Source organism: Lupinus angustifolius, chromosome LG04 (genome assembly GCF_001865875.1).
Source record: "Lupinus angustifolius cultivar Tanjil chromosome LG04, LupAngTanjil_v1.0, whole genome shotgun sequence".
Lineage (NCBI taxonomy): Eukaryota > Viridiplantae > Streptophyta > Magnoliopsida > Fabales > Fabaceae > Lupinus > Lupinus angustifolius.
This window is the reverse complement of record NC_032012.1, coordinates 6554576-6581748: the sequence shown is the minus strand read 5'-3', so window position 1 is coordinate 6581748 and position 27173 is coordinate 6554576. Positions and strand designations below refer to the sequence as shown.

Sequence of the window (27173 nt, the reverse complement as noted above, 5' to 3'; positions counted from 1 at the left end):
CATTTAATTCATCTACTATTATAGAACAAATTACGCCTGAGGCAAAGCGGGTACTAATCTTCAAGAATATCATTCTGTCTCGTCTTAATTTGCTCCCTTGCCTCTTCTCTTCTTTTCTCATACTTTATCTTACTTGTATTATGCCTCTTCTCTTTGTTCCACACTTTTTGTCTCTTGATTAAAATGTTTATCTGTAAGTTAATATTACCCCTCATAAAGTTTGACTTAATCACACTCAATACCTCACTTATTCTAGAAATTACATAAATTCCCCTTGAGGGTTATATTGTCATTAGATTTAGAGTAAATTACATGTATTTGGAATTCCACGTTAGTCTTCGGGACGAAAGTAGTGCCCATTTTGATCTTTCAGGGACTTAGTTTGTAGACATAATCTTTGAGGGACTAAGTTAGTTGACATCAAATCTTTCAAGGACCTGAATGACATTTTACTCTTACACTTATGATTTAACGCCTTGAAGTTTATGCTGTGATTACACTTACACCTCTTACATTAATAACCCAATATAGATAAGAGTAATTCTGATACAAGTCATGTTCAGGTTCAAGTAAAACCTAATGAGTGCTCAGCCTAATTTCCCCGAACTTTAACCTATGTCTTGGAACCAAGAGGTTTGCTACATATGTGTTAACAAAAGCACACCGACCTTACAGATTAAACCACATCTATGACTTCACACACAACTGCATGGATCTCAATTTTCATCCACTCTCAAATACAGATTTCATGTTGTTGTCCTCACTGGGTCCTGCAGTATGGTGATATAGAATTTTCCTTGGAACAATGACACTCCACAATCTGAACTTGTTTTTGTCATTAAAATCACTCTTGGTATGAAGCATGAGCCAGAAACACTAGAATTATTACTATTAGTAAATGGGGGTATCTGAGATTTTTAAGGCTACATTGTCCGCGTGCAAATACTGTTTGACTTAACTGAACTTTTGCCTATAATTATCATCCATGTTATTAATACTGATCTAGTATTTATAAACATCTGCAGACACCAATATTATGGTCCCATGGGGTGGTTGATAGAACAGTCTTGTTTGAGGTTGGACAAGCAGGTCTCTCATTCCTTCAAAAACTTGGTGTTAGCTGTGACTTTAAGGTCATATTACAAGCTTTCAGCAATTCAATAATTCATGCTTGACCCTCTTGTGTCCATCATGATACTGACATTTGTTCTAATTGCAGGCATATCCTGATCTTGCCCACTCCCTAAGCAACGAGGAGCTGCGACATCTCGAGTCATGGATCGAGGCACGCCTACGGAGTTCTTCCTAAAGGTTTCTGATAATCACAGGTCATAATTATGAGGATCAATATGCTTTGAAATATAGCTTAAAAGTATGCAGCCGGATTGGCATCAACTTCACTGATTTCAGATGATGAGTGAATCCACTAATAGTTCACTGAAATTCATGTTAACAGGTAATTCAAGGACACCCGTTAAAGAATCAAACATAGAAATATTACATTGAGAATTCTTGAATAAATTAAATGCTTTCATCTTTTTATTACAGAATGGAAGACTTGTGAACTATGAAATATATTTTTGAGAGCTTTCAAGTTTTCATTTCCCTCAACAAAAAAAATCAACTCTAATAATAAAATAATATGTTGGTAATGTTGTCCAATTGTCCCCACATTTATCTCTAGCAACAATTCCATATAGAAACGTATAATGTTTTCATATACACGTGCCCAATTCCCATTTCACCCTCTTTTTTAGGGGACCAGTTCATAGCTGGTAATATTTTATAACAATAAACCATCTTGAATTTGAGACATAGAGTTGAGGGAATCTCTTTAACTGAAAATTTTATGGCTTTTTAGCACTACAAGTTAAGGAAATCTTATGTTATGTTAAGTTGTATTAACTATAACCCATATTACAAAAATGGAGTGCCCAATTTTACATACTCTATACTAATAGTAGCGAGTTTAAGGTTCTGAATTTAATTTTCTTTTTTTTTTATTTTATGTAAAAGGATTAAGATTGACTTAAAAAAACTACTTAGCTTAATAGCATTAGCCAATCTTAAATTTCTATTATGCTTAATAAGCTTAGTCAATTATTTATATATATATATATGAAGTTTTAATATAAAAATATAATTTAATTATTAATATTATATAAATCTATTTAAAAATACATATATTAGTCTATTTAAAATTAATTTATTGGCTTGTTTAAAGGTCTTATAACATAATAGGCTGATAAGTGACGTTTGAATTTTAATGTCTTTAAACATTTAAGTAGGTGAGGCTCAACTTATTTAAAGTAAAGTTTGAATTGTTTTCACCTGCATCACTATTTTAAAAGAAATCTGAGAATGACATTAGTCTATATTTATTGGAAAGCTAAATACTTTGGCTAATCTCTATCATAAACTTCTTTGCATAGGATATATTTGAGAGGTTCATTTTGTGTTATCTAGATTTCTAAAAATATTAACTGAATTTGTTATCAAAACATTCATATGTAATTGTGTATAATTAATTAGACTGTATTGAAAAGAGAAAATGAGTTGTTATGAAAGATATTTTTGTAAAAATACCAAATTTTGGAACACTAACTTATAATAACCATGTTAGTTTATCTCCTTAAATTTTAGTAAAACACTCAAAAGTAGGATGATAAAAATATTCATCTCATTAGTACCTATAGTAACTATGCACAAAAATAGTCTCTTGGTCGAAACAAGTATCATTTTATATGCCTAGTGAGTACCCATATATTTATAAAATTTATTTTTTAATTAAATAGTTTATATATATTATACTTTTTATCATTTTATAATTATAAATTATCTATTTTATAATATATTTTATTGATTAAAACATAATGACAAATTTAACAAGTACATATTATGAAAGATACTTTTGTAAAAATACCAAATTTTAGAACACTAACTTAAAATAACCATGTTAATTTATCTCCTTAAATTTTAGTGAAACACTCAAAAGTAGGAATGACAAAAATATTCATCTAGTTAGTACCTGTAACGACTATCCACAAAAATAGTCTCTTGGTCAAAACAAGTATCATCATAATGCTTCGTGAGTACTCACATATTTATAAAATTTATTTTTTAATTAAATATTTTATATATTATACTTTTCATCATTTTATAATTATAAATTATCTATCTTATAATGTATTTTAGGGATTAAAACATAATGATAAATTTAACAAATATATAAATTTTATCAGTCATAAAATATTTATCATATATATTGATTATTACAAAATATATAATATATAGTTAAACTTAAAAACTTGTTGGGTACCCATGAATACCCGTTATCTATGTGGGTACCCTAATTACTATGGGTATGGTTATAGGAAAGCACTATCGGTGCCTTTTGTCATCTCTACCTAAAAGGCATCGAATAAGGAGAATATAATATAAGGGTGAGTATAACCCTACCTTACATGCTCATTCAATTGGTTTGTTCATGATCAGACCTAAATATGGTTGAGTCTCATCAAGTCTAGGGCCAAATACAGATTCAAAAAGTAGATGTGACAATATTTAAGGTCGAGTAGGGGACAAACATGACCCAACTTGTCTCATGATCACTTAATCATCATGTTTATATGTGTCTCTATCTATTCAATTATGTATAGAGAAATGATATCTTTTTGGTCGAAAGTATCATTGTTTATCTAATTTTTATCATACATACATGATAACAATATATATACATATTTTATATGTCAAATAATATATCTATAATAATAAATAATATTGAGAATATTTTATCTAAATTAAATAACATTATATTTTTTTGAGTCTAGAGTTCAGATTCAAAGATTGATCTACTCAACATTTACGGTTGGATTAGCTTCAAGTATAATGACGGGTCGGGGTTCAGTTCATAGTAGAGTGGGCCACATTAATAAACACTTGGACCATAGAAAAAGAGCACGAGGGACATGTGTAAGGAAAATGACAAAATAAGAAGGGTAGTTAAGTCTTTTACCAACTGGTTTCAATTTACCAATCAAGACATTAGGTTTTAGGAATACCATGGACAACCTAAGACACTGATGAAGCTGATTCCATTGATAAAGCCCATTATTGTCTTCATAATCACAATAACTAGCACCCTTTTGTTTGTACTACAATTCCCCCAAACCAAAAAGACATCTTTTGAACCAAATTTGCATTCCATGTCAATATCTCGAAGCTTTGTATTGTGGCTTCATGGTTTGGGTGATTCTGGTCCTGCCAACGAACCCATTAGAACCTTATTCACTTCTCCTCAGTTCAGAAACACCAATTGGTCCTTCCCCTCTGCACCCAATGCCCCTGTCACTTGTAACTGTAAGTTTATCAGAAGAAGAAGAAAAAACATTTATTTGGTTGCATATACAGTATTAGTCTTAGGCTGTGTTTGGAAATTTTGATTATGTACTTATATTAGGATTTAGGAATCTTAATAGGGATTGCAATTTGGTTTTCTTGTTTTTTCACTGTCAAAGATAATTTATGTATTGATTTGTTTATTTTTGTAGATGGCCATGTAATGCCATCATGGTTTGACATTCATGAGATTCCTGTCACAGCTGTAAGTTTAGGGTTTCTTCTTTTCTTTGATTGCTTTATTTTAATAGACTGTTTTTTTGGAATTTCAGTGTTGTTGTTGCAATCCTGGAAAGGCAAAATGATGATCAGTTTATCTTATCATATTATAGCAATCTTCGTTATTTTTACTGCTATTTTGTCGAAATCCATCTTTACACTTTTTGAATTAGAAAGTAAATTTGGAGCATGTGTATCCTGTTGTAACAAGATTCATATGGCCACTTGAAGTGAGCATGATCCTGATTAAATCATCAACACTGTCCTTTTGTATATTTTCAGTCATGGCCGTGTTAACATAACGAGAATCATGAAATGTGTGTGGAGTTCTCTTCTGTGATAGCCTTAAAAATAGTTTGTTTCTAATTACACAATGACTGGCAAGTGGCAATAACCTGAATTTCTCACAATTTTTGTCTGAGTTCTCACCCGAAAGATTACTTGATCTGATGATAAGCTTGCGGAGTGGGCCATGCAATACAATGCTGGTCTAAACTTCATACTGCTTTCTGTGTTAGATATACTAAATTATTTACATTTGATCAGATATTATGCATACTGCCTTTGATATAATTTTATAAATCTTCATCTCTTTTCTCCCCTCATAGTTCTATCCTATTTAAATTTGCCAATTTTTGTGCAAGTTATACCCTTGTCTTATGTACGGACTACGGCGCATCAATTTGCCTCCTTATATAATTTAGGTGACATCATCGAATGGATAATTTTCTGTATTAAAATTTCCTGAAAGCATTAGAAGTTTACATGTCATAAAATTAGTTTAAAGATGGTCCATTTTTCATTGTGTACTTCAAATACTTCTATTAACTAAAAGGTTAGGTGTGCAGGCGGAGCAGTTTGATTAGCATAATCTCGAATGGATTATTTGTCACACAACTAATCATATATATCTTGCACTTTCCTTGTTTACTCAATTGAAAGGGAAAGTTCCTAATATATTTCTTTGAATGTGGGTTTTATACTTTATCTTCTTCCGGATGAAGTTAATTGATCTTGTCTATATCTGTTGAAAAATAATTTGCTTATATTTTCCAGGATTCGCCAAATGACGAGACTAGTTTGCTAAAAGCTGTTCAGAATGTGCATGCTACAATAGACAAGGAAATAGCTGCTGGCACAAACCCTAACAATGTATTTATCTGTGGATTCAGTCAAGGAGGTTTATACTTTATCTCGTATTTCCTGTACATATATGTGTATATGCATCAATGTGTTTGTGTGTGTGCATCACTCTTCGCTCCTACCAATTCCTTCAAAGAAAAGTGTATATATAAACATCATGTGACCATCGATAATGTTTTGCAGGTGCCTTGACCTTGGCCAGTGTTCTGCTGTACCCAAAAACTTTAGGTGGAGGTGCAGTCTTTAGTGGCTGGGTTCCATTTAATTCATCTACTATTATAGAACAAATTACGCCTGAGGCAAAGCGGGTACTAATCTTCAATAATGTCATTTTGTCTAATCTTAATTTGCTCCTCCACCCCTTCTATCTTCTTTTGTCATACTTTGTCTTACTTGTATTATTCCTCTTCTCTTTGTTCCATACTTTTGTGAGTTTGTCTCTTGATTAAAATGTTTATCTGTAAATTACTATGACCTCTCCTAAAGTTTGACTTAATCACACTTAACACCTCTCTTATTCCACAAATTACATCCATTCCCCTTAAGGGTTATGTTGTCATTAGATTTAGAGTAAAACATCTTTCGGGTCCTTAACAGATTCATAACCAATCAACTTAGTCCCCAAATATTATGTACACCTACTAAGTCCCTAAAAGAGTCAAATGTGCATTACGTTCGTCCTCCGTCCCATGTGGCATGCTCCATCTCATGTGGTATGCATGTAGACTGCCACGTGGGTTGCATTTGGAATATCACGTTAGTCTTCGGAACGAACATGGTGTCCATTTTGACCCTTCAGGGACTTAGTTTGTAGACATAATCTTTGAGGGACTAAGTTGGTTGGCATCAAATCTTTCAAGGGCCCGAGTGACATTTTACTCTTAGACATGATTTAACCCCTTGAAGTTATTGCTGCGATTACATGTACACCTCTTACTGTAATAACCCAATATAGATAAGTGTAACTTTGATACAAGACTTGTTCAGGTACAAGTAAAACCTCATGAGTGCTCAGTGTAATTTCCCCTAACTTTAACCTTTGTTTTGGAACCAAGAGGTTTGCTACATATGTGTTGACAAAGAACACCGGCCTTACAGATTAAACCACGTCTATGACTTTATACACAACTGCACGAATCTCTATCTTCATCCACTTTCAAATACAGATTTCATGTTGTTGTCCTCACTGGGTCCTGTGGTATGGTGATATAGAATTTTCCTTGGAACAATGACATTCCACAATCTGAAGTTGTTTTTGTCATTAAATTCACTCTTGGTATGAAGCATGAGCCAGACACTAGAATTATTACTATCAGTGAATGGGGGTATCTGAGATTTTTGAGGCAATGTAATTTACATTGTCCACATGCAAATACTGTTTGACATGACCGAATTTAGCATGCTATTATCGTCCATGTTATTTATACTGATGTAGTATTTATAAATATCTGCAGACACCAATATTATGGTCCCATGGGATGATTGATAGCACAGTCTTGTTTGAGGCTGGACAAGCAGGTCCCCCATTCCTTGAAAAACTTGGTGTTAGCTGTGACTTTAAGGTGATCTTTCAAGCTTTCAGCATTTCAATAATTCATGCTTGACCCTCTTGTGTCCATCATGATACCGACATTTGTTCTAATTGCAGGCTTATCCTGGTCTTGCCCACTCCATAAGCAACGAGGAGCTGGGACATCTCGAGTCATGGATCAAGGCACGCCTACAGAGTTCTTCCTAAAGGTTTCTGGTTTTGCAAGATTTTTATCCCTTGGTTGGTGTAATTTGGTATGGTTTTTAAGACACTTATTCCTACTCAATGGCTCAAAAGGAGAAGTAGAGAGAGTGATGGATACCTTGAAAAACATATAGTGAACTATTGAAAAACATTAAGTCCCTTTTTTCCAAACCCTCCCTCTAATGTATGGTACTTTCTAATGGTGCCATACACCAGAAATCGTGACATAAAATGGATTTCTTACTTATTAGGAATCAATAAATTTTACTCCTTCATGGATAATTTAATACTATCACTTCTTACTTCTTAGTTTATTGAATATATACTTACCTCAATATAATTTTTCAATAAAGTTATCGTTAATGGTCTCTTCACCATTTGCTGAGCAATTAATAGCAAATCTAATAGTAAAACAATATGTTAGTAATGTTGTCCACACATTTATTTGAATGTGATATCTATACACTATCAATGTAAATATTTATACACAATCAATATATTACTCATTATTCATTTGTATTACTTTTGTTGTTGAAGTCAATAACAATTAAAAATGAATGACAGATAATAGATTGACCATGTATAAAACTATTATGGGGTGCATATATTTTTTCTTTTATTTATTCCTTTATGATGTCACATATCGGTGCCCAATTCCCATTTCACCCTCTTCCTTAGGGGACCAGTTCATAGCTGGTTCTCCATATCCTTGTGGGTTTTAACAACAAAACACCTTGATTTTTTCATGGTATCCTCTCACCCTTTAGTAAGGAACTAATCTCTTTTATAGTGTGTGTTTGCTCCTTCCAACAGGTGTCGCTTACAGGAATCAAACTTTACACTTTTTGAACCACATGGAGTTTGAAACAGAGAGCTAAGGGAATCTCTTTAACTGAAAACATTATGACTTATGAACAGTATATGTTGAAGTTTAACAAACAAACTCCTTAGAAGTCAATATTCCCTCGAGCCATGCAATGTTAACTTGTATTAACTATAACTCATATTCCAAAAGTATTTAATATGTATACACGGACAGTGTAAGAGTTTTTTACATTATCAGCAAATCATTCACCATTGATTTGTTAACTACTATTGACTTTTAAACAAAAGTAATACAATCTCAACCTGCTTTAACTTTAAATTGCTTTGGTTACATTCCTAATCATTTTAGTTAGCATATTTTTCTTTTGACAAAACACCAATTGTCTAACCAATAAATGAGGGGTGGGTCAATCTCTGGGATGATGAAGACAGAAGTACATGACATGTAACAAGCATTTTAAATCTTTAACTTCCATGTAAGTTAAATAATTAATAAGAGTCTCTACCTCATTGATGATAGAAAATTATTTTTAGCATTTAAGGAGGAATCAGAAGCTAGTCTTGCATAATTGGACCAATACCAAGTGGATACTCACAAAAACTATACACAATAGGAAGAGAATTTAGCCATTAAATGATGATGGAGATGGGGATGTGTAGGTGTAGTTACTCAAAATAAATAATGCATTTATGCAAACTTTAGAGCAGCCAAATTCTTTTTTTTTTTTAATGTTTTCATATCCTCCATTTTTTAAGGGAAAAAACTTTTCCAAAATTTTGGACCATTAGATTCTATTGGTTTGGTTTGTAAATTATGCTGTTTATAAAAAGTGCTCACTTTGTCCCACCACAAGATAGTAACATTTTGGAATCTCCATGTTTTTAATAGTATGTTTAACAAATCAATAAATTATTAAGGCAACAATTTCAAACATTTTTTAGGATATGTTTGTGAGTTGAATTTTGGAGGAGATAAAAGAGAAATTGGAGGTTTGAGAACCATAAAATGCATCCATAAGAATGTTCTAAAGCTTTACCTTTCTTTCTCCTCTAGAATTTAACTCGCAAATACACACTTATTGATTAATCAATTACAATTTACAATGTAATATCTAATTTTTGAAGTCTTCTTATCTACTGTTTGAACTTAGTTTGGGTAAATATTTTTAACAAATTTCTACCATTTTTATAGAACAAAGTAACACATTTATATTGAACTCTAAATAACGGAATCATATTTAAAATATATAAATTTTAATTATAAAAAATATAATATAATTATTATTGTTAAATAGACCTAATTAAATACTTTATAACATAACAAACTTTTAATGAATTTACAGCTGAGACATATTATTAATTTTCTTAAACAGCTAAACAAGTTACACTCGACTTATTTAAGCTAAAGTATAATCCGTTTTCACCATTAGTAGAAATATTGGAAACACACATTAGTCCATATCTATTGGAAAGCTAATAAAAGTGTATCCATATTTAATAATGTACCAATAATTAGAATGTACTGAAAACAAAAAATGAGTTGTGTACAAGTATGAATGATACTTTTGTAAATGTATACCTTCTTTTGGATACATTAACCTAAAATAATCATATTAATTTATCTCCATGATTTTTAATGAAACACTCAAAAGGTTGAGAAAGGGGACAAAATAATACTACTTTCGGTTCTTTTATAAGATCCCTTTTGTTAGTTTCATGTCAAAAATTTCAGCAATTGCATGACATTTATTGAAAATTTTATTCCTTAATAAAACTAAATTATTATTTTTACTCAAACTGTTCGAATAAATAAATATATTTTGAAAAAAATTCATTTATTTTATACAATTTGAAAATATCTTATATATATAGGACCTAAAAAATTTAAAATAATAATTGAAATTCGTATCATTGAATAGGCTAGATTACATTTTTGTTGTTGAATATCATAGAGTCAACTAGTCTCGAGTTTGTTGAATTGTATTCCTATGCAAGGAAACTATTGAAAATAATATTCACATTATAATTTCGATAATTCACAAAAATAGAAATAGAAATTTGATTCTGACCACAAACTTTCATGGTCAACATTCACATGTTATAAATTATAAGGGAATAAGTGTGTTCATATGTTGGTAAGGCATGCTTAATTCATCCCTATTGGAGAGTGTGCATGTTTTCATTGACTGGATTTTCCTTTCCTTCTCTTTGCTTTATTATTCTGTAGTTGGACTTGTGTCCTAAAGTTCATAAAAAATAAAGGAAGATGTCTTCATTTCTGACATTTTTAGTGCATTGTGGATTCTAAAAAAAAAGAAATTTATAGATTGTTGAATAAATAATTAATAACAATAAGAAATGATATCCCTAAATATAGTTTGATCTCATTTAGGGACAATCATACATCAGTATGAAATGAAAGTAGGGTGATGGAGACTTGGATCGACTCGTTGACCCGTTTCAACCCAATAATTTAGGGATGAGTCTCACCTATCTAAATAAATAAATAAAGACAGATGTGATTAAAAGGGACAGATCTGTAGCAAAAAAGGATGTGTTCGAGTTAATATTCGGGTCACCCGACTCGCCCCTTATAGTTATATATAAAAATTGTTAAATAAATATATATCAATACACATTATGTTCGGTTCATATAACTCAAATACCTACACCATATTCATACCACTTGTCATATGATCCTTATTGCTTGATTTTTTTGGTTTTCGTGTACTTTGTGTGAATTCCAATTTAAGTTTCATTTATAGTTTATAGCTACTTATTGTATTCATTTTTGTGTGAACTTTTAAGTATTGACATGTTCTTGTTATTTCAGTTCTCAAGTGTTTTTTATCATTTATAAGAACACTTGAGTTTATATTGACATTTGAGAGTTGAAATTGTTTTGAATTTTCAATGTCTTCTATAATTTCCAGTCACGTGATTGTGATAGTTTTTAGTTTAAATAATATAATTTACGGTTTGTAGTTTATATATTGATATATATGGGATGCAGGTTTTAGGTTTTAGTTGAGTTTACATACGGATTGTGATAATTTTGATTGTGTATACTTAAAGATTTGAGGAAAAAATCTATGATTTTTCATTTTGTCATTTTCAAAATCGGACCCGTTCCATTCTTGATTCGTCTTATTTTGAACTCATCCCTCACGCATCTCATCGTAATTAGGAACGAATACAGATTTAAAAACTGACTCGATCAATATCTAGTGATAGGTGAGAATCATATTAATCTCTCCCAACATGTTTTACGCTCGCCTTAATTAATAAAAGGACAATTAACTGCACAAGTATGAAGTTAATAAATGAAACCCATGTCATTTTATAAAAGTGAAGACTCTGGGTAGGGATGACAACGGGCACGGGCGGTCACGGGTAGTAGCTACCCGCTACCCGTTTCAAAATAGAAATACCGGTCCGTACCCGTGAGCGGGTATTTGCGGGTATTTCTAGGTACCCGCGGATTTTAAACTTTACACTTTTTGAACCACATGGAGTTTGAAACAGAGAGCTAAGGGAATCTCTTTAACTGAAAACATTATGACTTATGAACAGTATATGTTGAAGTTTAACAAACAAACTCCTTAGAAGTCAATATTCCCTCGAGCCATGCAATGTTAACTTGTATTAACTATAACTCATATTCCAAAAGTATTTAATATGTATACACGGACAGTGTAAGAGTTTTTTACATTATCAGCAAATCATTCACCATTGATTTGTTAACTACTATTGACTTTTAAACAAAAGTAATACAATCTCAACCTGCTTTAACTTTAAATTGCTTTGGTTACATTCCTAATCATTTTAGTTAGCATATTTTTCTTTTGACAAAACACCAATTGTCTAACCAATAAATGAGGGGTGGGTCAATCTCTGGGATGATGAAGACAGAAGTACATGACATGTAACAAGCATTTTAAATCTTTAACTTCCATGTAAGTTAAATAATTAATAAGAGTCTCTACCTCATTGATGATAGAAAATTATTTTTAGCATTTAAGGAGGAATCAGAAGCTAGTCTTGCATAATTGGACCAATACCAAGTGGATACTCACAAAAACTATACACAATAGGAAGAGAATTTAGCCATTAAATGATGATGGAGATGGGGATGTGTAGGTGTAGTTACTCAAAATAAATAATGCATTTATGCAAACTTTAGAGCAGCCAAATTCTTTTTTTTTTTTAATGTTTTCATATCCTCCATTTTTTAAGGGAAAAAACTTTTCCAAAATTTTGGACCATTAGATTCTATTGGTTTGGTTTGTAAATTATGCTGTTTATAAAAAGTGCTCACTTTGTCCCACCACAAGATAGTAACATTTTGGAATCTCCATGTTTTTAATAGTATGTTTAACAAATCAATAAATTATTAAGGCAACAATTTCAAACATTTTTTAGGATATGTTTGTGAGTTGAATTTTGGAGGAGATAAAAGAGAAATTGGAGGTTTGAGAACCATAAAATGCATCCATAAGAATGTTCTAAAGCTTTACCTTTCTTTCTCCTCTAGAATTTAACTCGCAAATACACACTTATTGATTAATCAATTACAATTTACAATGTAATATCTAATTTTTGAAGTCTTCTTATCTACTGTTTGAACTTAGTTTGGGTAAATATTTTTAACAAATTTCTACCATTTTTATAGAACAAAGTAACACATTTATATTGAACTCTAAATAACGGAATCATATTTAAAATATATAAATTTTAATTATAAAAAATATAATATAATTATTATTGTTAAATAGACCTAATTAAATACTTTATAACATAACAAACTTTTAATGAATTTACAGCTGAGACATATTATTAATTTTCTTAAACAGCTAAACAAGTTACACTCGACTTATTTAAGCTAAAGTATAATCCGTTTTCACCATTAGTAGAAATATTGGAAACACACATTAGTCCATATCTATTGGAAAGCTAATAAAAGTGTATCCATATTTAATAATGTACCAATAATTAGAATGTACTGAAAACAAAAAATGAGTTGTGTACAAGTATGAATGATACTTTTGTAAATGTATACCTTCTTTTGGATACATTAACCTAAAATAATCATATTAATTTATCTCCATGATTTTTAATGAAACACTCAAAAGGTTGAGAAAGGGGACAAAATAATACTACTTTCGGTTCTTTTATAAGATCCCTTTTGTTAGTTTCATGTCAAAAATTTCAGCAATTGCATGACATTTATTGAAAATTTTATTCCTTAATAAAACTAAATTATTATTTTTACTCAAACTGTTCGAATAAATAAATATATTTTGAAAAAAATTCATTTATTTTATACAATTTGAAAATATCTTATATATATAGGACCTAAAAAATTTAAAATAATAATTGAAATTCGTATCATTGAATAGGCTAGATTACATTTTTGTTGTTGAATATCATAGAGTCAACTAGTCTCGAGTTTGTTGAATTGTATTCCTATGCAAGGAAACTATTGAAAATAATATTCACATTATAATTTCGATAATTCACAAAAATAGAAATAGAAATTTGATTCTGACCACAAACTTTCATGGTCAACATTCACATGTTATAAATTATAAGGGAATAAGTGTGTTCATATGTTGGTAAGGCATGCTTAATTCATCCCTATTGGAGAGTGTGCATGTTTTCATTGACTGGATTTTCCTTTCCTTCTCTTTGCTTTATTATTCTGTAGTTGGACTTGTGTCCTAAAGTTCATAAAAAATAAAGGAAGATGTCTTCATTTCTGACATTTTTAGTGCATTGTGGATTCTAAAAAAAAAGAAATTTATAGATTGTTGAATAAATAATTAATAACAATAAGAAATGATATCCCTAAATATAGTTTGATCTCATTTAGGGACAATCATACATCAGTATGAAATGAAAGTAGGGTGATGGAGACTTGGATCGACTCGTTGACCCGTTTCAACCCAATAATTTAGGGATGAGTCTCACCTATCTAAATAAATAAATAAAGACAGATGTGATTAAAAGGGACAGATCTGTAGCAAAAAAGGATGTGTTCGAGTTAATATTCGGGTCACCCGACTCGCCCCTTATAGTTATATATAAAAATTGTTAAATAAATATATATCAATACACATTATGTTCGGTTCATATAACTCAAATACCTACACCATATTCATACCACTTGTCATATGATCCTTATTGCTTGATTTTTTTGGTTTTCGTGTACTTTGTGTGAATTCCAATTTAAGTTTCATTTATAGTTTATAGCTACTTATTGTATTCATTTTTGTGTGAACTTTTAAGTATTGACATGTTCTTGTTATTTCAGTTCTCAAGTGTTTTTTATCATTTATAAGAACACTTGAGTTTATATTGACATTTGAGAGTTGAAATTGTTTTGAATTTTCAATGTCTTCTATAATTTCCAGTCACGTGATTGTGATAGTTTTTAGTTTAAATAATATAATTTACGGTTTGTAGTTTATATATTGATATATATGGGATGCAGGTTTTAGGTTTTAGTTGAGTTTACATACGGATTGTGATAATTTTGATTGTGTATACTTAAAGATTTGAGGAAAAAATCTATGATTTTTCATTTTGTCATTTTCAAAATCGGACCCGTTCCATTCTTGATTCGTCTTATTTTGAACTCATCCCTCACGCATCTCATCGTAATTAGGAACGAATACAGATTTAAAAACTGACTCGATCAATATCTAGTGATAGGTGAGAATCATATTAATCTCTCCCAACATGTTTTACGCTCGCCTTAATTAATAAAAGGACAATTAACTGCACAAGTATGAAGTTAATAAATGAAACCCATGTCATTTTATAAAAGTGAAGACTCTGGGTAGGGATGACAACGGGCACGGGCGGTCACGGGTAGTAGCTACCCGCTACCCGTTTCAAAATAGAAATACCGGTCCGTACCCGTGAGCGGGTATTTGCGGGTATTTCTAGGTACCCGCGGATTTTTCTAATATAAATAATTTTTTAAATTTTTACTTAAATTGTGTTTTAAATAAAATGAAACTTAATTATTTTTGTACCTTTTCGTTGAATATTTGGCAAAAATGCTAAATTTATTGGTGGTTTTCATTTGTGTGATTTTTTGTTCTCATTTTTTTAACAAAAAATATATATTTTCTTTGTAAAACATGTGTCTTTTTACACATGTAATAATATTTGTAGGGTGTTTTACCATCAAACTCAATAAAATATGTAAACAAAGTAAAAAGAAAAAATATACATAGTGTAATAAATGTTAGAATAATATATTTTTTATTTTAATTAAATATAATATATTAATCACATAAATAACGGGTACTCGCGGGCACGGGTACCATAATACTACGGGTATTTTTAAAAACCCATTTATAATACCCGCGGGTATCCGTTTGTGACCTGTACATGTGCCCGTACGGGTTTTATCCGCGGGTACGGGTTTTTTTGCCATCTCTAACTCTGGGCAATATTTTAGAAATAGAGCTGAAATTTAAATTAGTCCTAGTTTCAAGTTATAAGTTATTTTATGATTAAATCAAATAATGAAAAAATGGAAAGATATAAATAATGTATAGCATGGTTACTTTTTTGCTTTTTTGTCTAAACAATAGTTTCATTTTATATTTAACAATATGTATATATCCAACTGGACCGACAAATAACACCAGAAAATCAAACTGCCCCACCGTCCGTAATAGTTTGAAGTATGAACCATTTTTGCGCAGTAGCACAACGCCACAGGAAATATATAATATATCATTTTTTCTAACGAAATGATACATTTTTTGTACTATAAATCTATAATATTACTTAGCAGAATAAAAAATACATAAAAATTTAAAAAAAACATGTTGGAAAAGGATGCAATCACTTATCTTAAATAGTATTTTATTCATTATCTCAAATTAATTATAAATTAATACGTGGATAAAATAATAAATTTAAAGTGATACAACGTTTGGAACAAGTAATCTCTATGGGTCGGAAAAGGCAGACCAAGAACGGGATACATGGAAAAGACATATGATACACATGGGTCCCATCACATTAGAAAAGTTCACTAATCTCTAGGCCACTTATGATGTAGCAACACCATAGTCCAAATACTCCCTCGCCGCACCTGAACACTCCCCTCCCTTTACCCCATTTCCACGACACCAACTCCAATACCTAGCATATATAGCGACCCTACCTACTTGTCCTCTCACTTTTCTCAACTCAAATTATTCTGTGCTGTGTGTCCAATACTTTTACCCACATCAAAACCTTTCATAAATATTGAAATCAATTTCATTCAATAATGTCAAATATAATATATTCAATATCTTTTATAAATTCTCAATATCAACTAACATATATGACCCATAAATTAATACTTAACCATTAAAAAATTTAAAATATATTAGTTTTTTTATATTAGTCTAATAATTAGATCACGAATGTCAAAAATTAATAATTATAAATGACACTTATTAAGATAAATAACAACAAACGTCAAACGAATTTAGTTCTTTATTCATTGAATAATTGATAATTTGGTTATACCAATAATTTTTAATAAAATGATATATTATCCTCCTATTAAATCACTTATATTATAATAAGGTGATTTATGTCACTTATAAGTTGATCATTGATAAACTTTGTAACACGTGCTACTACTTTTTACAGTGAATAAATATAATATTTATATATTATCAATATAAAAATTTATTTACCAAAATTAATCATAATTAAATATAAATAATAAACGATAGATTGTGAATATATAAAACTTATATAATGTACACCACCATCATTATTCTCGCATATTATTTTCCATTATTTTTTGCTAAAACCTATAATGTATCACGGATGTGTCTGGATCATTAATATCTAAGCAGAGTATAAATTTTGCACAGGTTCATTAACCTCTCTCCTTCTTTTCAGTTTTATTAGATAAAAGAGTAGCAACAAAAAACAAAGACCTCATCAACAACCCTTCAATTTATTTCACTTTCTCTTTCTTCAACTTGAACCATGAAAAAGCTTTATCGTAGAGGAACCGTTCATCCCTCACCGCCAATCATAACCGACCACCTCTCCTTCCTCCCCACCGCCATCCTCACTCTCGCGGCGGCGCTTTCACCCCAAGACAGAGAAGTCCTATCCTACCTCATCTCTTGCTCTTCCAACAACAACTTCTCCGGTAACTCACACCGCAACACCGCCAACAACAGCACCGCCACCGCCGGTGACCACGCGCCGCTTTTCCATTGCAGCTGCTTCCGTTGCTATATGAGTTACTGGGTGAGGTGGGACTCTTCACCGAACCGCGAGCTCATACACGAGATCATCGATGAGTTTGAGGATTGGTTAGCGCAACAGAGCAACAACAAGAAGGGTAAGAATGGAAAGAAAGAAAAGAGGAATAAGAAGAAAAGGTTGAATAATAAGAGAGAGACCGAGTTGGTGGACTCGGTGAGTGACGTGTCAAGTGAGTTGGAATCGGTGGAGAATAGTAGTAGTAGTAATAATAATAGTGAAGGTTGTGGAGATAAGGTTGAAGAGGAAGAGAAAGGGCCAGTGAGAAGGTTTGTTAGTTTCATTGGTCAAAGTATTTGGGGTGTTTGGGGACAGTGAATCAATTTCAAAAGATCAAAGAAGAATCAAGTTAATTAGATTAAGATAAAGAAGAAGAACAAGAGGAAAGGTAGGGTTACACCTTCTACTTTCTTCTATTTTTCCTTTAATTTTATTTTTTGGTTTTGTATATTAATCACTATGCAATGTTTAAATGGAAATGGTTTTTTTATCAATCGATTAGTTTTCGTTTATTTAATGACCAACCAAATATTTTTGTGTAAGCTTGTTAGGCATCACAATTATTTTTGTTCCATTACTAGGACTCGATTAATAATCTAATAGTTCAGGGAAGAGGAGACTAATTAACTTGTTAAAGTTGTTATTGAGCTGAACTCCGGTTCCATTCGATTCGGCTCGTTTCCACCTACGAGCTACGAGCTTCTACCTTGGAGCTCATTTAAGTGAATCGGGTGAATTAAAAGATTGAGTATGAGTAGCCCATTCATTAAATCACAAAATATAGATGGCCTCCAAAATGTGTGTATTTTGTTGAAGTTTGTGCAGTTTAAGACTGCGTCATTGAATAAATATTTTTACTTAAACACCCCCGATTTGGTTTTATCCATATGATTTATTCTTTCAAAAAAAATTACACTCACACTCATAATTTCACACATCTCATTGAGATATCCTGCTTTGAGTGTTCTTCTCTTGTAGTGGTAGGTAATTTAGTAAGAAAGTGTATTCATCAATGTGTACATGAAAAGAAATGGAAAATGAAAGTAATAATGACGATGAGATAAAATGCTTTGAATTTAGACAAAAGACTTTGAAATATAAAGCCAAAGGTAAAACAACGTATATTTTGGAATGGGAGGATTTCTAAATTAAGGTTGCATTGACTGTGGTCCAATGAAGAAACATGTTTATGGTAGGAATTAGTCAGAAGTCAAGATTTTCAACTGTTCATCAAGACGTCCCAAAAAAACTATCCTCTTCGTTCTTTCCATTTTTTTTATCTTATTCCATGTTTTTTATGTTTTATAAATCGAAGATAAATTATATTTTTTTCTTCTAAATCTACTATGTAATCATTTTCTTTCCTATTAATGACCACTCTTAACTTTTCTTCCAAGTAGCAACTCAATAAAATCTACAATTATAGGTTCTTGAGATCATAAGCCTGAATTGTGGAAGACTCTATAAAATATTGTAGATGTATTTAAACTTAAAATGACACTTAAATTTATTATTTCGTTATGTAATGAATTTAAGTGATAAATTAATGTTCTAAAGGGTAAATTGCACTTTACCGCAATGTTTTGCTATACATTAACCCACTGGTTTGCTTCATAACATTTTATCCCCTTTGATTTGAGAGAGTGTATGTATTGAAACTCCTAGATGCCTAATTATTGAAAAAATTAAAAAATTAAATTTTAATTTGATGGTAAGGGCAATGAATAAATACATTGACATGCTAACAACACCCATCCATTTATCCATGCTTTGAATGTGATGTTCATTTCACTCCTCATTTTTTTGTCCATTTTCCTCATTTAATGATCATTTTTACCAACAATTAAATTCATTATTTAGTTATATAAAATAATTATTAACATTTCTTCCAATGTTGTTTCTATCGGGTACACATCTGTTGTCCCACACTTTGTATCACTTCATATCCTATGGGCATATGATTAGTCAGAGAAAATATATTTAAGATAAAATTTAATTATTAATATTTTTCTGACCAATTATAAGTCAATTGTACATGGAATGACATAAAGTGTGGAACAACAGATATACTACCGTTTCTACCCCTCTTATAAGAATACTGTCTGCTTGAATGTTGTTTCTTAACAGTGTCAAAGTTCAAAGCACAAGAGGTAAGGTGTTTTTGGACCAAACCACAAGGCAAAGTATAATTCGTCCTTTTGAAAATGATGAAAAAATAACAATATAGGAGTTAACACTCAACATTAATATTAATATATAAGTAGTTATAGGGGATTGCAAATCGTAGTTCTTGCAGCATATAGTAGTTCATTTTCAGAAAAAAAAATCTACAGAAGCTTGGACTGGGATATGTTTTTTTTTACTACTAAATGCATCTCTCACTTTATGATAATGAATTAATATCTTTCGAGAAGTGTGGTTGTCCATTCCAACAAATGTGACTCCTAAGAATTGAAATCTTAACATTTTAGTCATCATGAGAATTTATCGGAATATTATATCACTAGACCAACGCCTTATTGATGAGCGAGATATTTATTGCTAATTCGTTAATTAAAATGTGACCTATAATTAAACATATGAGCCCATAAAAATACTAAACAGTATTTGCATAGCTAAACAAGTGTTACATACACCACTGGGAAATAAATAATGAAAATTTTGTACCAACAATTACTCAAGATTATCCACAACCCTAAGCACAGGACCAAATTTCATTTGTTATCTCTCTGTTTAGATCATAGAAACAATGTCTACGCTTATAGAGGTAAGGTCGTATATATCTACTTCCCCAGACTCTACTATGTCGGATTATCATGCACTCTGCACTACAAGTAAATTGTGACACTGCCCTGCTTACCCTTAAGCTATTAGGTACTTCACTAATTTAAGATGGAAACTTTTAAGAGAAGTTGGAGAAGGAAAATCATATATAAGTGTGTAGTTTTTAAGACTTATGTCAGCATTTTTGTGTTAGGTGGAATGTAATAGTTGCTAAATGGTGATGTATTATTGATGTAGTAGTACTTTGTCTCAGGTTGTTTGGTGGGTGAGTTTAATTTTCTAGCTTTTGTTGGAGGTTGGTGTACTTCAAGTTTAAGTTTGGTGTTAGTTAGTTAAACAAAGAGTAATGCTACACAACTTTGCCATCAATCTCAACATACCCATGACTGTACATTATATGTGGCCTATTCTGATATAAGTAAGATTGGACTTAAACTTTTCATCTTTTTCTTACTAAAATGAAGTGTAATGTTAGAATAGATTAGTGTGGATTCTATATGGTACCGGAGAAATTCTGTATTTTTTAAATCTAAATCCACTTCATCATAGAAGGAGTGATCCAATATGATGAAATCCAATCTTCACTAAAGTGTGTTAGACATATGTGTATTAAAGGGTATTTTGGTCTAATCAAGGGTATTCCTTCATCCAATTTATAATAAACTAATTTTTTTTGGATGTGTAACTATACTTTAACAAATATTACTCATAGTAATTAAATATTTGACATTTTCCCATGAGTTATGATGCACTACAATTATAAATCCTAATATTTTAAGGGTATGACTATTCGTATTCCCATGTCCATTCAAATTTCCTTATAATTTTGTAAAATAAAATGTAATTAATTAGTAAGAAATGTGAATAGATAATTTCAAGTACATCCCATATTTAGTTGCTCACCTATATAGTTATACTAATCTTGGTTTTCCTTTATATTTTTTGTTACAATAGTCTTGACTTTTGGTAAATCAAGTAATTCATCTCATAGCCACAATAAAAAGTGGGAAAAAGAAAATAAGAGCTAAACTTCAAATTTTGCTGAAGTACACTTACATGGATGGGGATCACCTGTCTCAACTTGGTGTTCCCAATCCTGTTCCGGCCAATTAAATTCTGCCATGTCATTTAAAATATTCACCTCATTTTTTCACTAAAAAATATTTGTTATTCTTATGAGACTTTTCCTTACCCAGACAATTCCTTTCTTCCACTTACATTTCCTTCCTCTCAATTCAACGTGTCACTCTCCATTTCCTTACCCAGCTCCTTTGTACTGCACCATCATGTGAGTATCGTATAGATGTGGCAACCTTTGAAATGGGTTTATTGCTATCAGGATATTTCCAGTATATGTCTGTGATAATGTTGGAGAAATAGCATTTGTGTTGTTCACAAGTTTCTACCATAACTCGACTCAAACAATCTTAGCATAAATGAAGGAAATGAGAAAAGAAAATGGAGAATTGAGAGGAAGGAAATGTGAGTGGAAAAAAGGAATAGTCTGTTGGGTAAGGAAAAGTCACATAAGAATAACAAATATTTTTTAGTGAAAAAATGAGGTGGATATTTTAAATGACATGGCAGAATTTAATTGGCCGGGACAGGATTGGGGACACCAAGTTGGCACAGGTGATCCCCATCCCACTTACATAATACAATTGAAAGAAAAATGAACTATGTATAAAGACTATGACAAACTACTTATGTATAGTAAACTATTACCATTATAAGTATCAATAATGAGAACATATATATACTTAATACTTTGCAGGGGAATCATGCATGTATAGGTATGGAGACACAGCCTTTTAGGTGTTGAATAATGGCATTGCCATTTACCAAGCCAGAATGATGAGTTAAAGGTAGACCCTCTTTCACACACTCATCATATTTCTCAAGAGTAGACACAATTTCACTAAAATCTGGCCTCTTTGATGGGTTTGATGACCAGCAACGCTTTATCAAATGTGCAAGTGCAGCTTCACAACTTGCTGATAGTGGAGGCCTTTCGTTCTGCTCAAAAGAAAATAAGTTATTTGGTGAAAATAATCACTTAAATTTGGGATATGGATCAAATAATAAAAACTATCTAGACTTGACTAATGTGTATATGTGTATATAACATTGTTGTGGACTAGTAAGGTAAAGTGAGTGTTTGTTGTCCCACATTTTGTACCACTCTATGTGTCGTCATGAGCTTGTGATTGGTCATAAAAATATATTTATTTTTCTAACCAATCACAAGGACATAACACATGAAGTAGTATAAAGTGTAGAACATCAGATATGTACACATTGTTGAATCATCAGTTGAATCCAATTGTTTACGCCTTTTCACTACTTTGCTGAAGAATAAAGTGATGTAAGGCATTGGACAAATAAAACAACCAAGGGAAAAGGAAATCAAAGTAAAACTTTAGTACTTTTGTCAGATTTATGCACCATGGTGCTTGCTGTTATTGGGACCAAAAGACACATGCAACTACAGTTTTCAATAAAATAAAAATTCCATTTTAAAAAAGACTCCTCTATAACACAGTTCACCATGAACTTACTAGTACTCAGTATATATGTTCAGAAACACTTATTTTGAAGAAAATGTTTCTTTTAAAAAGCTTTTTAAGTTGACTTATTTCATAAGTTATTTCAATTAACACAAAAAATTGCTAATACATAATGTTCATCCCATGCACATATATCCATGGCTACAATGAGAGCCATTAGTGTACCAGGAAGGAATTTTGTAAAGCAGACAAGAAAAAATTAAGGGCTATATATAAAAAAATCATAATAAAAATAAAAGAGTTGCCAAGCAGAAAAGTGATACAACCGTCTAAGAACAAAACCCAGATAATGTTTTCTACTTCTCTAGACAATTATGGTGTAATTTTTCAATAAAAATGTGAAATATGTTACAGGTGTAGTACTAGTACATGTTATTATAACTTTTATATTGAAAACAATACCATAGTTTAGTCCATAACATAATGAAGAAGACATAATTTATAGTTTAAGCATAGTCATCTAACCTTCTCAGCCACAGCAAAAGCAGCTTGGACTGGTGTCATTCCTTGGAAAGGAAGTAAACAAGTTGTGAGCTCCCAAAGAACAATACCAAAACTATACACATCAACTTTCCTTGCATAAGGTTTTTCCTTGATCATCTCCGGCGCCATCCAACGATATGTTCCCATGTTACCTTTGGTCTCACGGCATCGAGTTTCGAGACATGATGTACCAAAATCTGCAACCTTAACCCTCATCTCATCATTGAGAAGCAAGTTATTAGACTTTAGGTCTCTGTGAATGATACCTTGTGAATGAAGGTACTCCATACCCCTAGATATGTCAAGAGCTAACCTCAAAATTGTGTCTATTGCAAGAGAGTATGGTTCTTTTTTGTTCAGATACATCCTTAGTGTTCCTTGTGACATGTATTCGGTTATGATACAGTACACTGGTGGTTTTTTACATGCTGCAATAAACTGTAAATTAAGAATCACTTAAAAGATCAGAACTTATTTACTGCATGCAATAAGAGGTACTAGAAACTAAAGATTATAAGATCAATGTCCATACATAAATATTTATTAGGATTTCCTTGGTACCATGTCTATGCAGACAAAGAACATTAAATGGCACAAAAGCCTAGAGAATATTTGTTGATTAAGCATATAACAACTACCTGCACTATGTTATCATGCAATAAACGTGAAAGCAAAGATACTTCAGACTTAAATTGTTGCTCTAATAACACCCCTCTCTCTTCATCCTGTGTTGGAATCTTCACCATTTTCACAGCAACTGCTCTTTGCTTGTAAATTCCACGGTAAATCCTACTATGAGCTCCAGAAGCAAATTTGTTACCTATATAGTAATATTATTTGAAAAATCAAATTTTGAACATTGTATTTGACTTTATACATACATATATATATGTATGTCTTTTCACTGATTTATATTTTGCTTCATTGAAGTACATGGAATATTTTGGTTACCTATGAAAAGTTGTGAAAGATCTGCACTCCATTCTTCTGTGTCCTCTTTTGAAGCCTCCCATGTCTCTACATTCTCAGAGTCTAATATCATAGACCATGATTCCAAGCTATCAAATCTCTTCCTTGCCATGTTATTGTTCTCCATTTCACATTTCAACTTGGTCTTGTAAGAAGTAGAAGGTGCTGGTAAAGGTTTATTATTCTTTGACCTTCTCAGATAAAGCCCATGGAAACATGAACCCACCATTGAAACTATATATAGCTCTTGCTATAGTTCTTTGAATTAGAAGCAATGTTTGTGTGGAGGATAGAAGAAGAAGAAGATATTAGAAGAAAAAATGAGCAATGAGCAATGGGCAACCTTTGTAGTGAAGTGAATGCTTATCAGAACAACCAGTGAAAAGGGAATTTCCTTCTGAATGTGTGAATGGATTTCAGAAAGTGCATAAACTGATTTCGAAACATGGACTCAAACAAAGAATGAAGAATGTACTTGATTATTCATCAAACCATTTATTTGATTAGTTTGAAAATCCAAACACACTTTTTTTATGGAACCAGATTAGTGGATTACTTCATATATCGAAGTTTTGAAGGTTAAAAAATCTTACAGATACAGCATGCAAGAACAAGAGACACAAGCAGAGAAAAACATGGATGGTGGGGTTTCATTGCTTAAGGAAAATACAAAGAGATAAGGAGCATAAAGATGATGATGAATAATGAAAATGCTTGTGCTAGAGAAAAGAAAGAAATAAGTTTTCACGGTTTTTCCCTTATAAGGTTAGGTCGATACTCGATAAGGAGCATAAAGATAATGAATGCAAATGCTCTTTTTTTTTCTGTTTCAGGGGTGTCTCGTGATTGCTTGGTTCAAAAGTGAACCTTTTTTTATCCTTTTAATTCACCTTCCTTGGTTGCTTCTTTGTTCGGTTTCTACTTTCCTACATTAAAGTGTTCATGCCCACATATATAAAGGCATTAGACAGATGGAGATCCTTTGTCCCCAACCGTGTCTTATTTCTTATCTCAAATCAATCATATATTACATGTGAATAAAAGAATATTTTAAAAAACAAAAAATGATAAAAAGTAACATTCTAATTAGTTTGGTATATGAAGTGGGACACTATTCAGATCACATACCCATTGGATCATCCACAAGTGGCCAAGAAGGTCAAAAGACCGACTTATATAGGAATACAAGAACTCAAGAGGCCCAATACAAACCCAAGATCGGGATCCAACAAGTGGCCAAGCTCATTTATGTTTGTTGGTGTTATTATTTATAATTAAATTTTAATCAAAATTACACTTTTAATATGTTAGCAATATTTGATTAATTGTCTCCACATACATATATTTTCATGCAATTATTTCTCTCTTACTGGAAAACCTTCCATATTGAACTTTCATTTTAACATAATGTTATCCTTAATAGTAATTGCAATCATTATATGGAAATTTGATAATATTCACAATTATATGTGATTGCATCTATTATACATCCTTAATTATTCATATTTGTGATAACTAATAGACACAACTTTGATTACCACCTCAATCTTAAACCATGACTTACTCTTAGTACATCAAGTATGCTACCTTGTTGGCTGAACTATGCTAGCATATATTGTCTCCTACGAATGCATTTTGTATATTCAACTTAAAGATCATATATCCAAAAAAAATTATACTTTTGTGTCATTAGCCAATCAAATTCCAACAAATAATATAAAAATGTTTGTTTATGTTTTCGTAACTTTTTTTTTTAATGAAATAACATTTTTTAATTGGATTTGGACATCAAATAGGACAAATAATCTCCATTCCTCAACTCGATCCCACAAGGTTCCTTTATTCCAATAGAGCACTAGAGGAAAGAGGGTTTGACAAAGGAAAAGATATGTTCTTTCAGTATTTCAATTTTGGATCATTGAAGACCTGCAATTGAAGCACCGGTCAGGAAGTTTGCAATGTAGAGATTCTAAGCCTGGAATCATACATTAAAGGAAACAAAAGAAGAGGCGTGGAATCAAATTGAGGGCTAATATTTTGAGAACATAACAATTTATCAATGCTCGTACCAAACCATCTACTTCACCGTTCATGATTTCCTTTACAATCATACAATGTGGCCCACAAAACAGTTTAGGTTCAAAGCAGATATAACTAGGTTCTTTGTGGTGTAGGCTTATTAGATGACCATGTTGGCCATTTTGTTAGTACTTTGTTTAAAGAAACAACATCAAACTATAAAATTAGTCACGTGAAATTATACAAGGGTACTAGTAATTTAAATTCATAGTTTAATAAAAACCACTATAAAGTTTAAGAACTTACCTTGGAAAGCAGTATAGTATTTGAGAAAAGAAAAGTAAATAGTTGTGAACGCAACTTAAATAATCGTAGCCTTTATTAAGAATGAAAAATGGGTTTAAAGGAGTTACCTCACTTATTACATGTTGAAAACTTTAACATGAAATTACCAGAAGAGTGAAATCCTTTATGGTACCGTTTGATACATAGAATTAGACTTGGAATTTGTATGGAAATTAAAATTGAATTTCCTAAATTCACTTATTTGTGATGAGAAAATCAACATAATACCAATGAAAATGCTAGTAGAGTATATACAGCCGATAATAATTTCCTCAACTTGCTACAAATTACGAGAACTACTAACAGATAGTGCAGTAACTAAGAATACACAAAGGACCCAAAAAAATTAACGTGAAAAACCTTCCTAATGTGGTAAGTAAAAGTCG

At 31.4% G+C, this 27173-nt stretch overlaps 3 protein-coding genes and 1 long non-coding RNA gene across 6 annotated transcripts; 3 read left to right on the top strand and 1 right to left on the bottom strand.

Annotated features, from left to right (window-relative positions):
* Window positions 1-1335, top strand: LOC109344808. Its single transcript, XR_002107339.1, has 3 exons — window positions 1-50; window positions 1026-1133; window positions 1220-1335. It is a non-coding gene; the product is annotated as an uncharacterized LOC109344808 (long non-coding RNA).
* On the top strand, window positions 4024-7809 carry LOC109345359 (probable carboxylesterase SOBER1-like). The gene is made up of 6 exons (XM_019584313.1): window positions 4024-4359; window positions 4551-4603; window positions 5674-5797; window positions 5944-6068; window positions 7215-7322; window positions 7409-7809. The coding sequence occupies exons 1-6, from the start codon at window positions 4083-4085 to the stop codon at window positions 7496-7498; spliced, it is 777 nt and encodes a 258-aa protein (XP_019439858.1). The 5' UTR covers window positions 4024-4082; the 3' UTR covers window positions 7499-7809.
* LOC109345360 lies at window positions 17236-18144 on the top strand. Its single transcript, XM_019584314.1, has one exon. It carries the CDS (start codon window positions 17336-17338, stop codon window positions 17936-17938), a length of 603 nt encoding a protein of 200 aa, XP_019439859.1. The 5' UTR covers window positions 17236-17335; the 3' UTR covers window positions 17939-18144.
* LOC109345358 (serine/threonine-protein kinase HT1-like) lies at window positions 21944-24703 on the bottom strand. Of its 3 annotated transcripts, none has more exons than XM_019584310.1 (4): window positions 24406-24703; window positions 24093-24274; window positions 23437-23892; window positions 21944-22423 (listed from the first exon to the last, which is right to left on the bottom strand). In XM_019584310.1, exons 1-4 carry the CDS (start codon window positions 24650-24652, stop codon window positions 22184-22186), a joined length of 1125 nt encoding a protein of 374 aa, XP_019439855.1. In that variant the 5' UTR covers window positions 24653-24703; the 3' UTR covers window positions 21944-22183. The 3 variants fall into 3 exon arrangements, with proteins under 3 accessions (XP_019439855.1, XP_019439856.1, XP_019439857.1); XM_019584311.1 differs by having other exon boundaries at window positions 21944-22420; XM_019584312.1 differs by having other exon boundaries at window positions 24093-24246; window positions 24406-24502.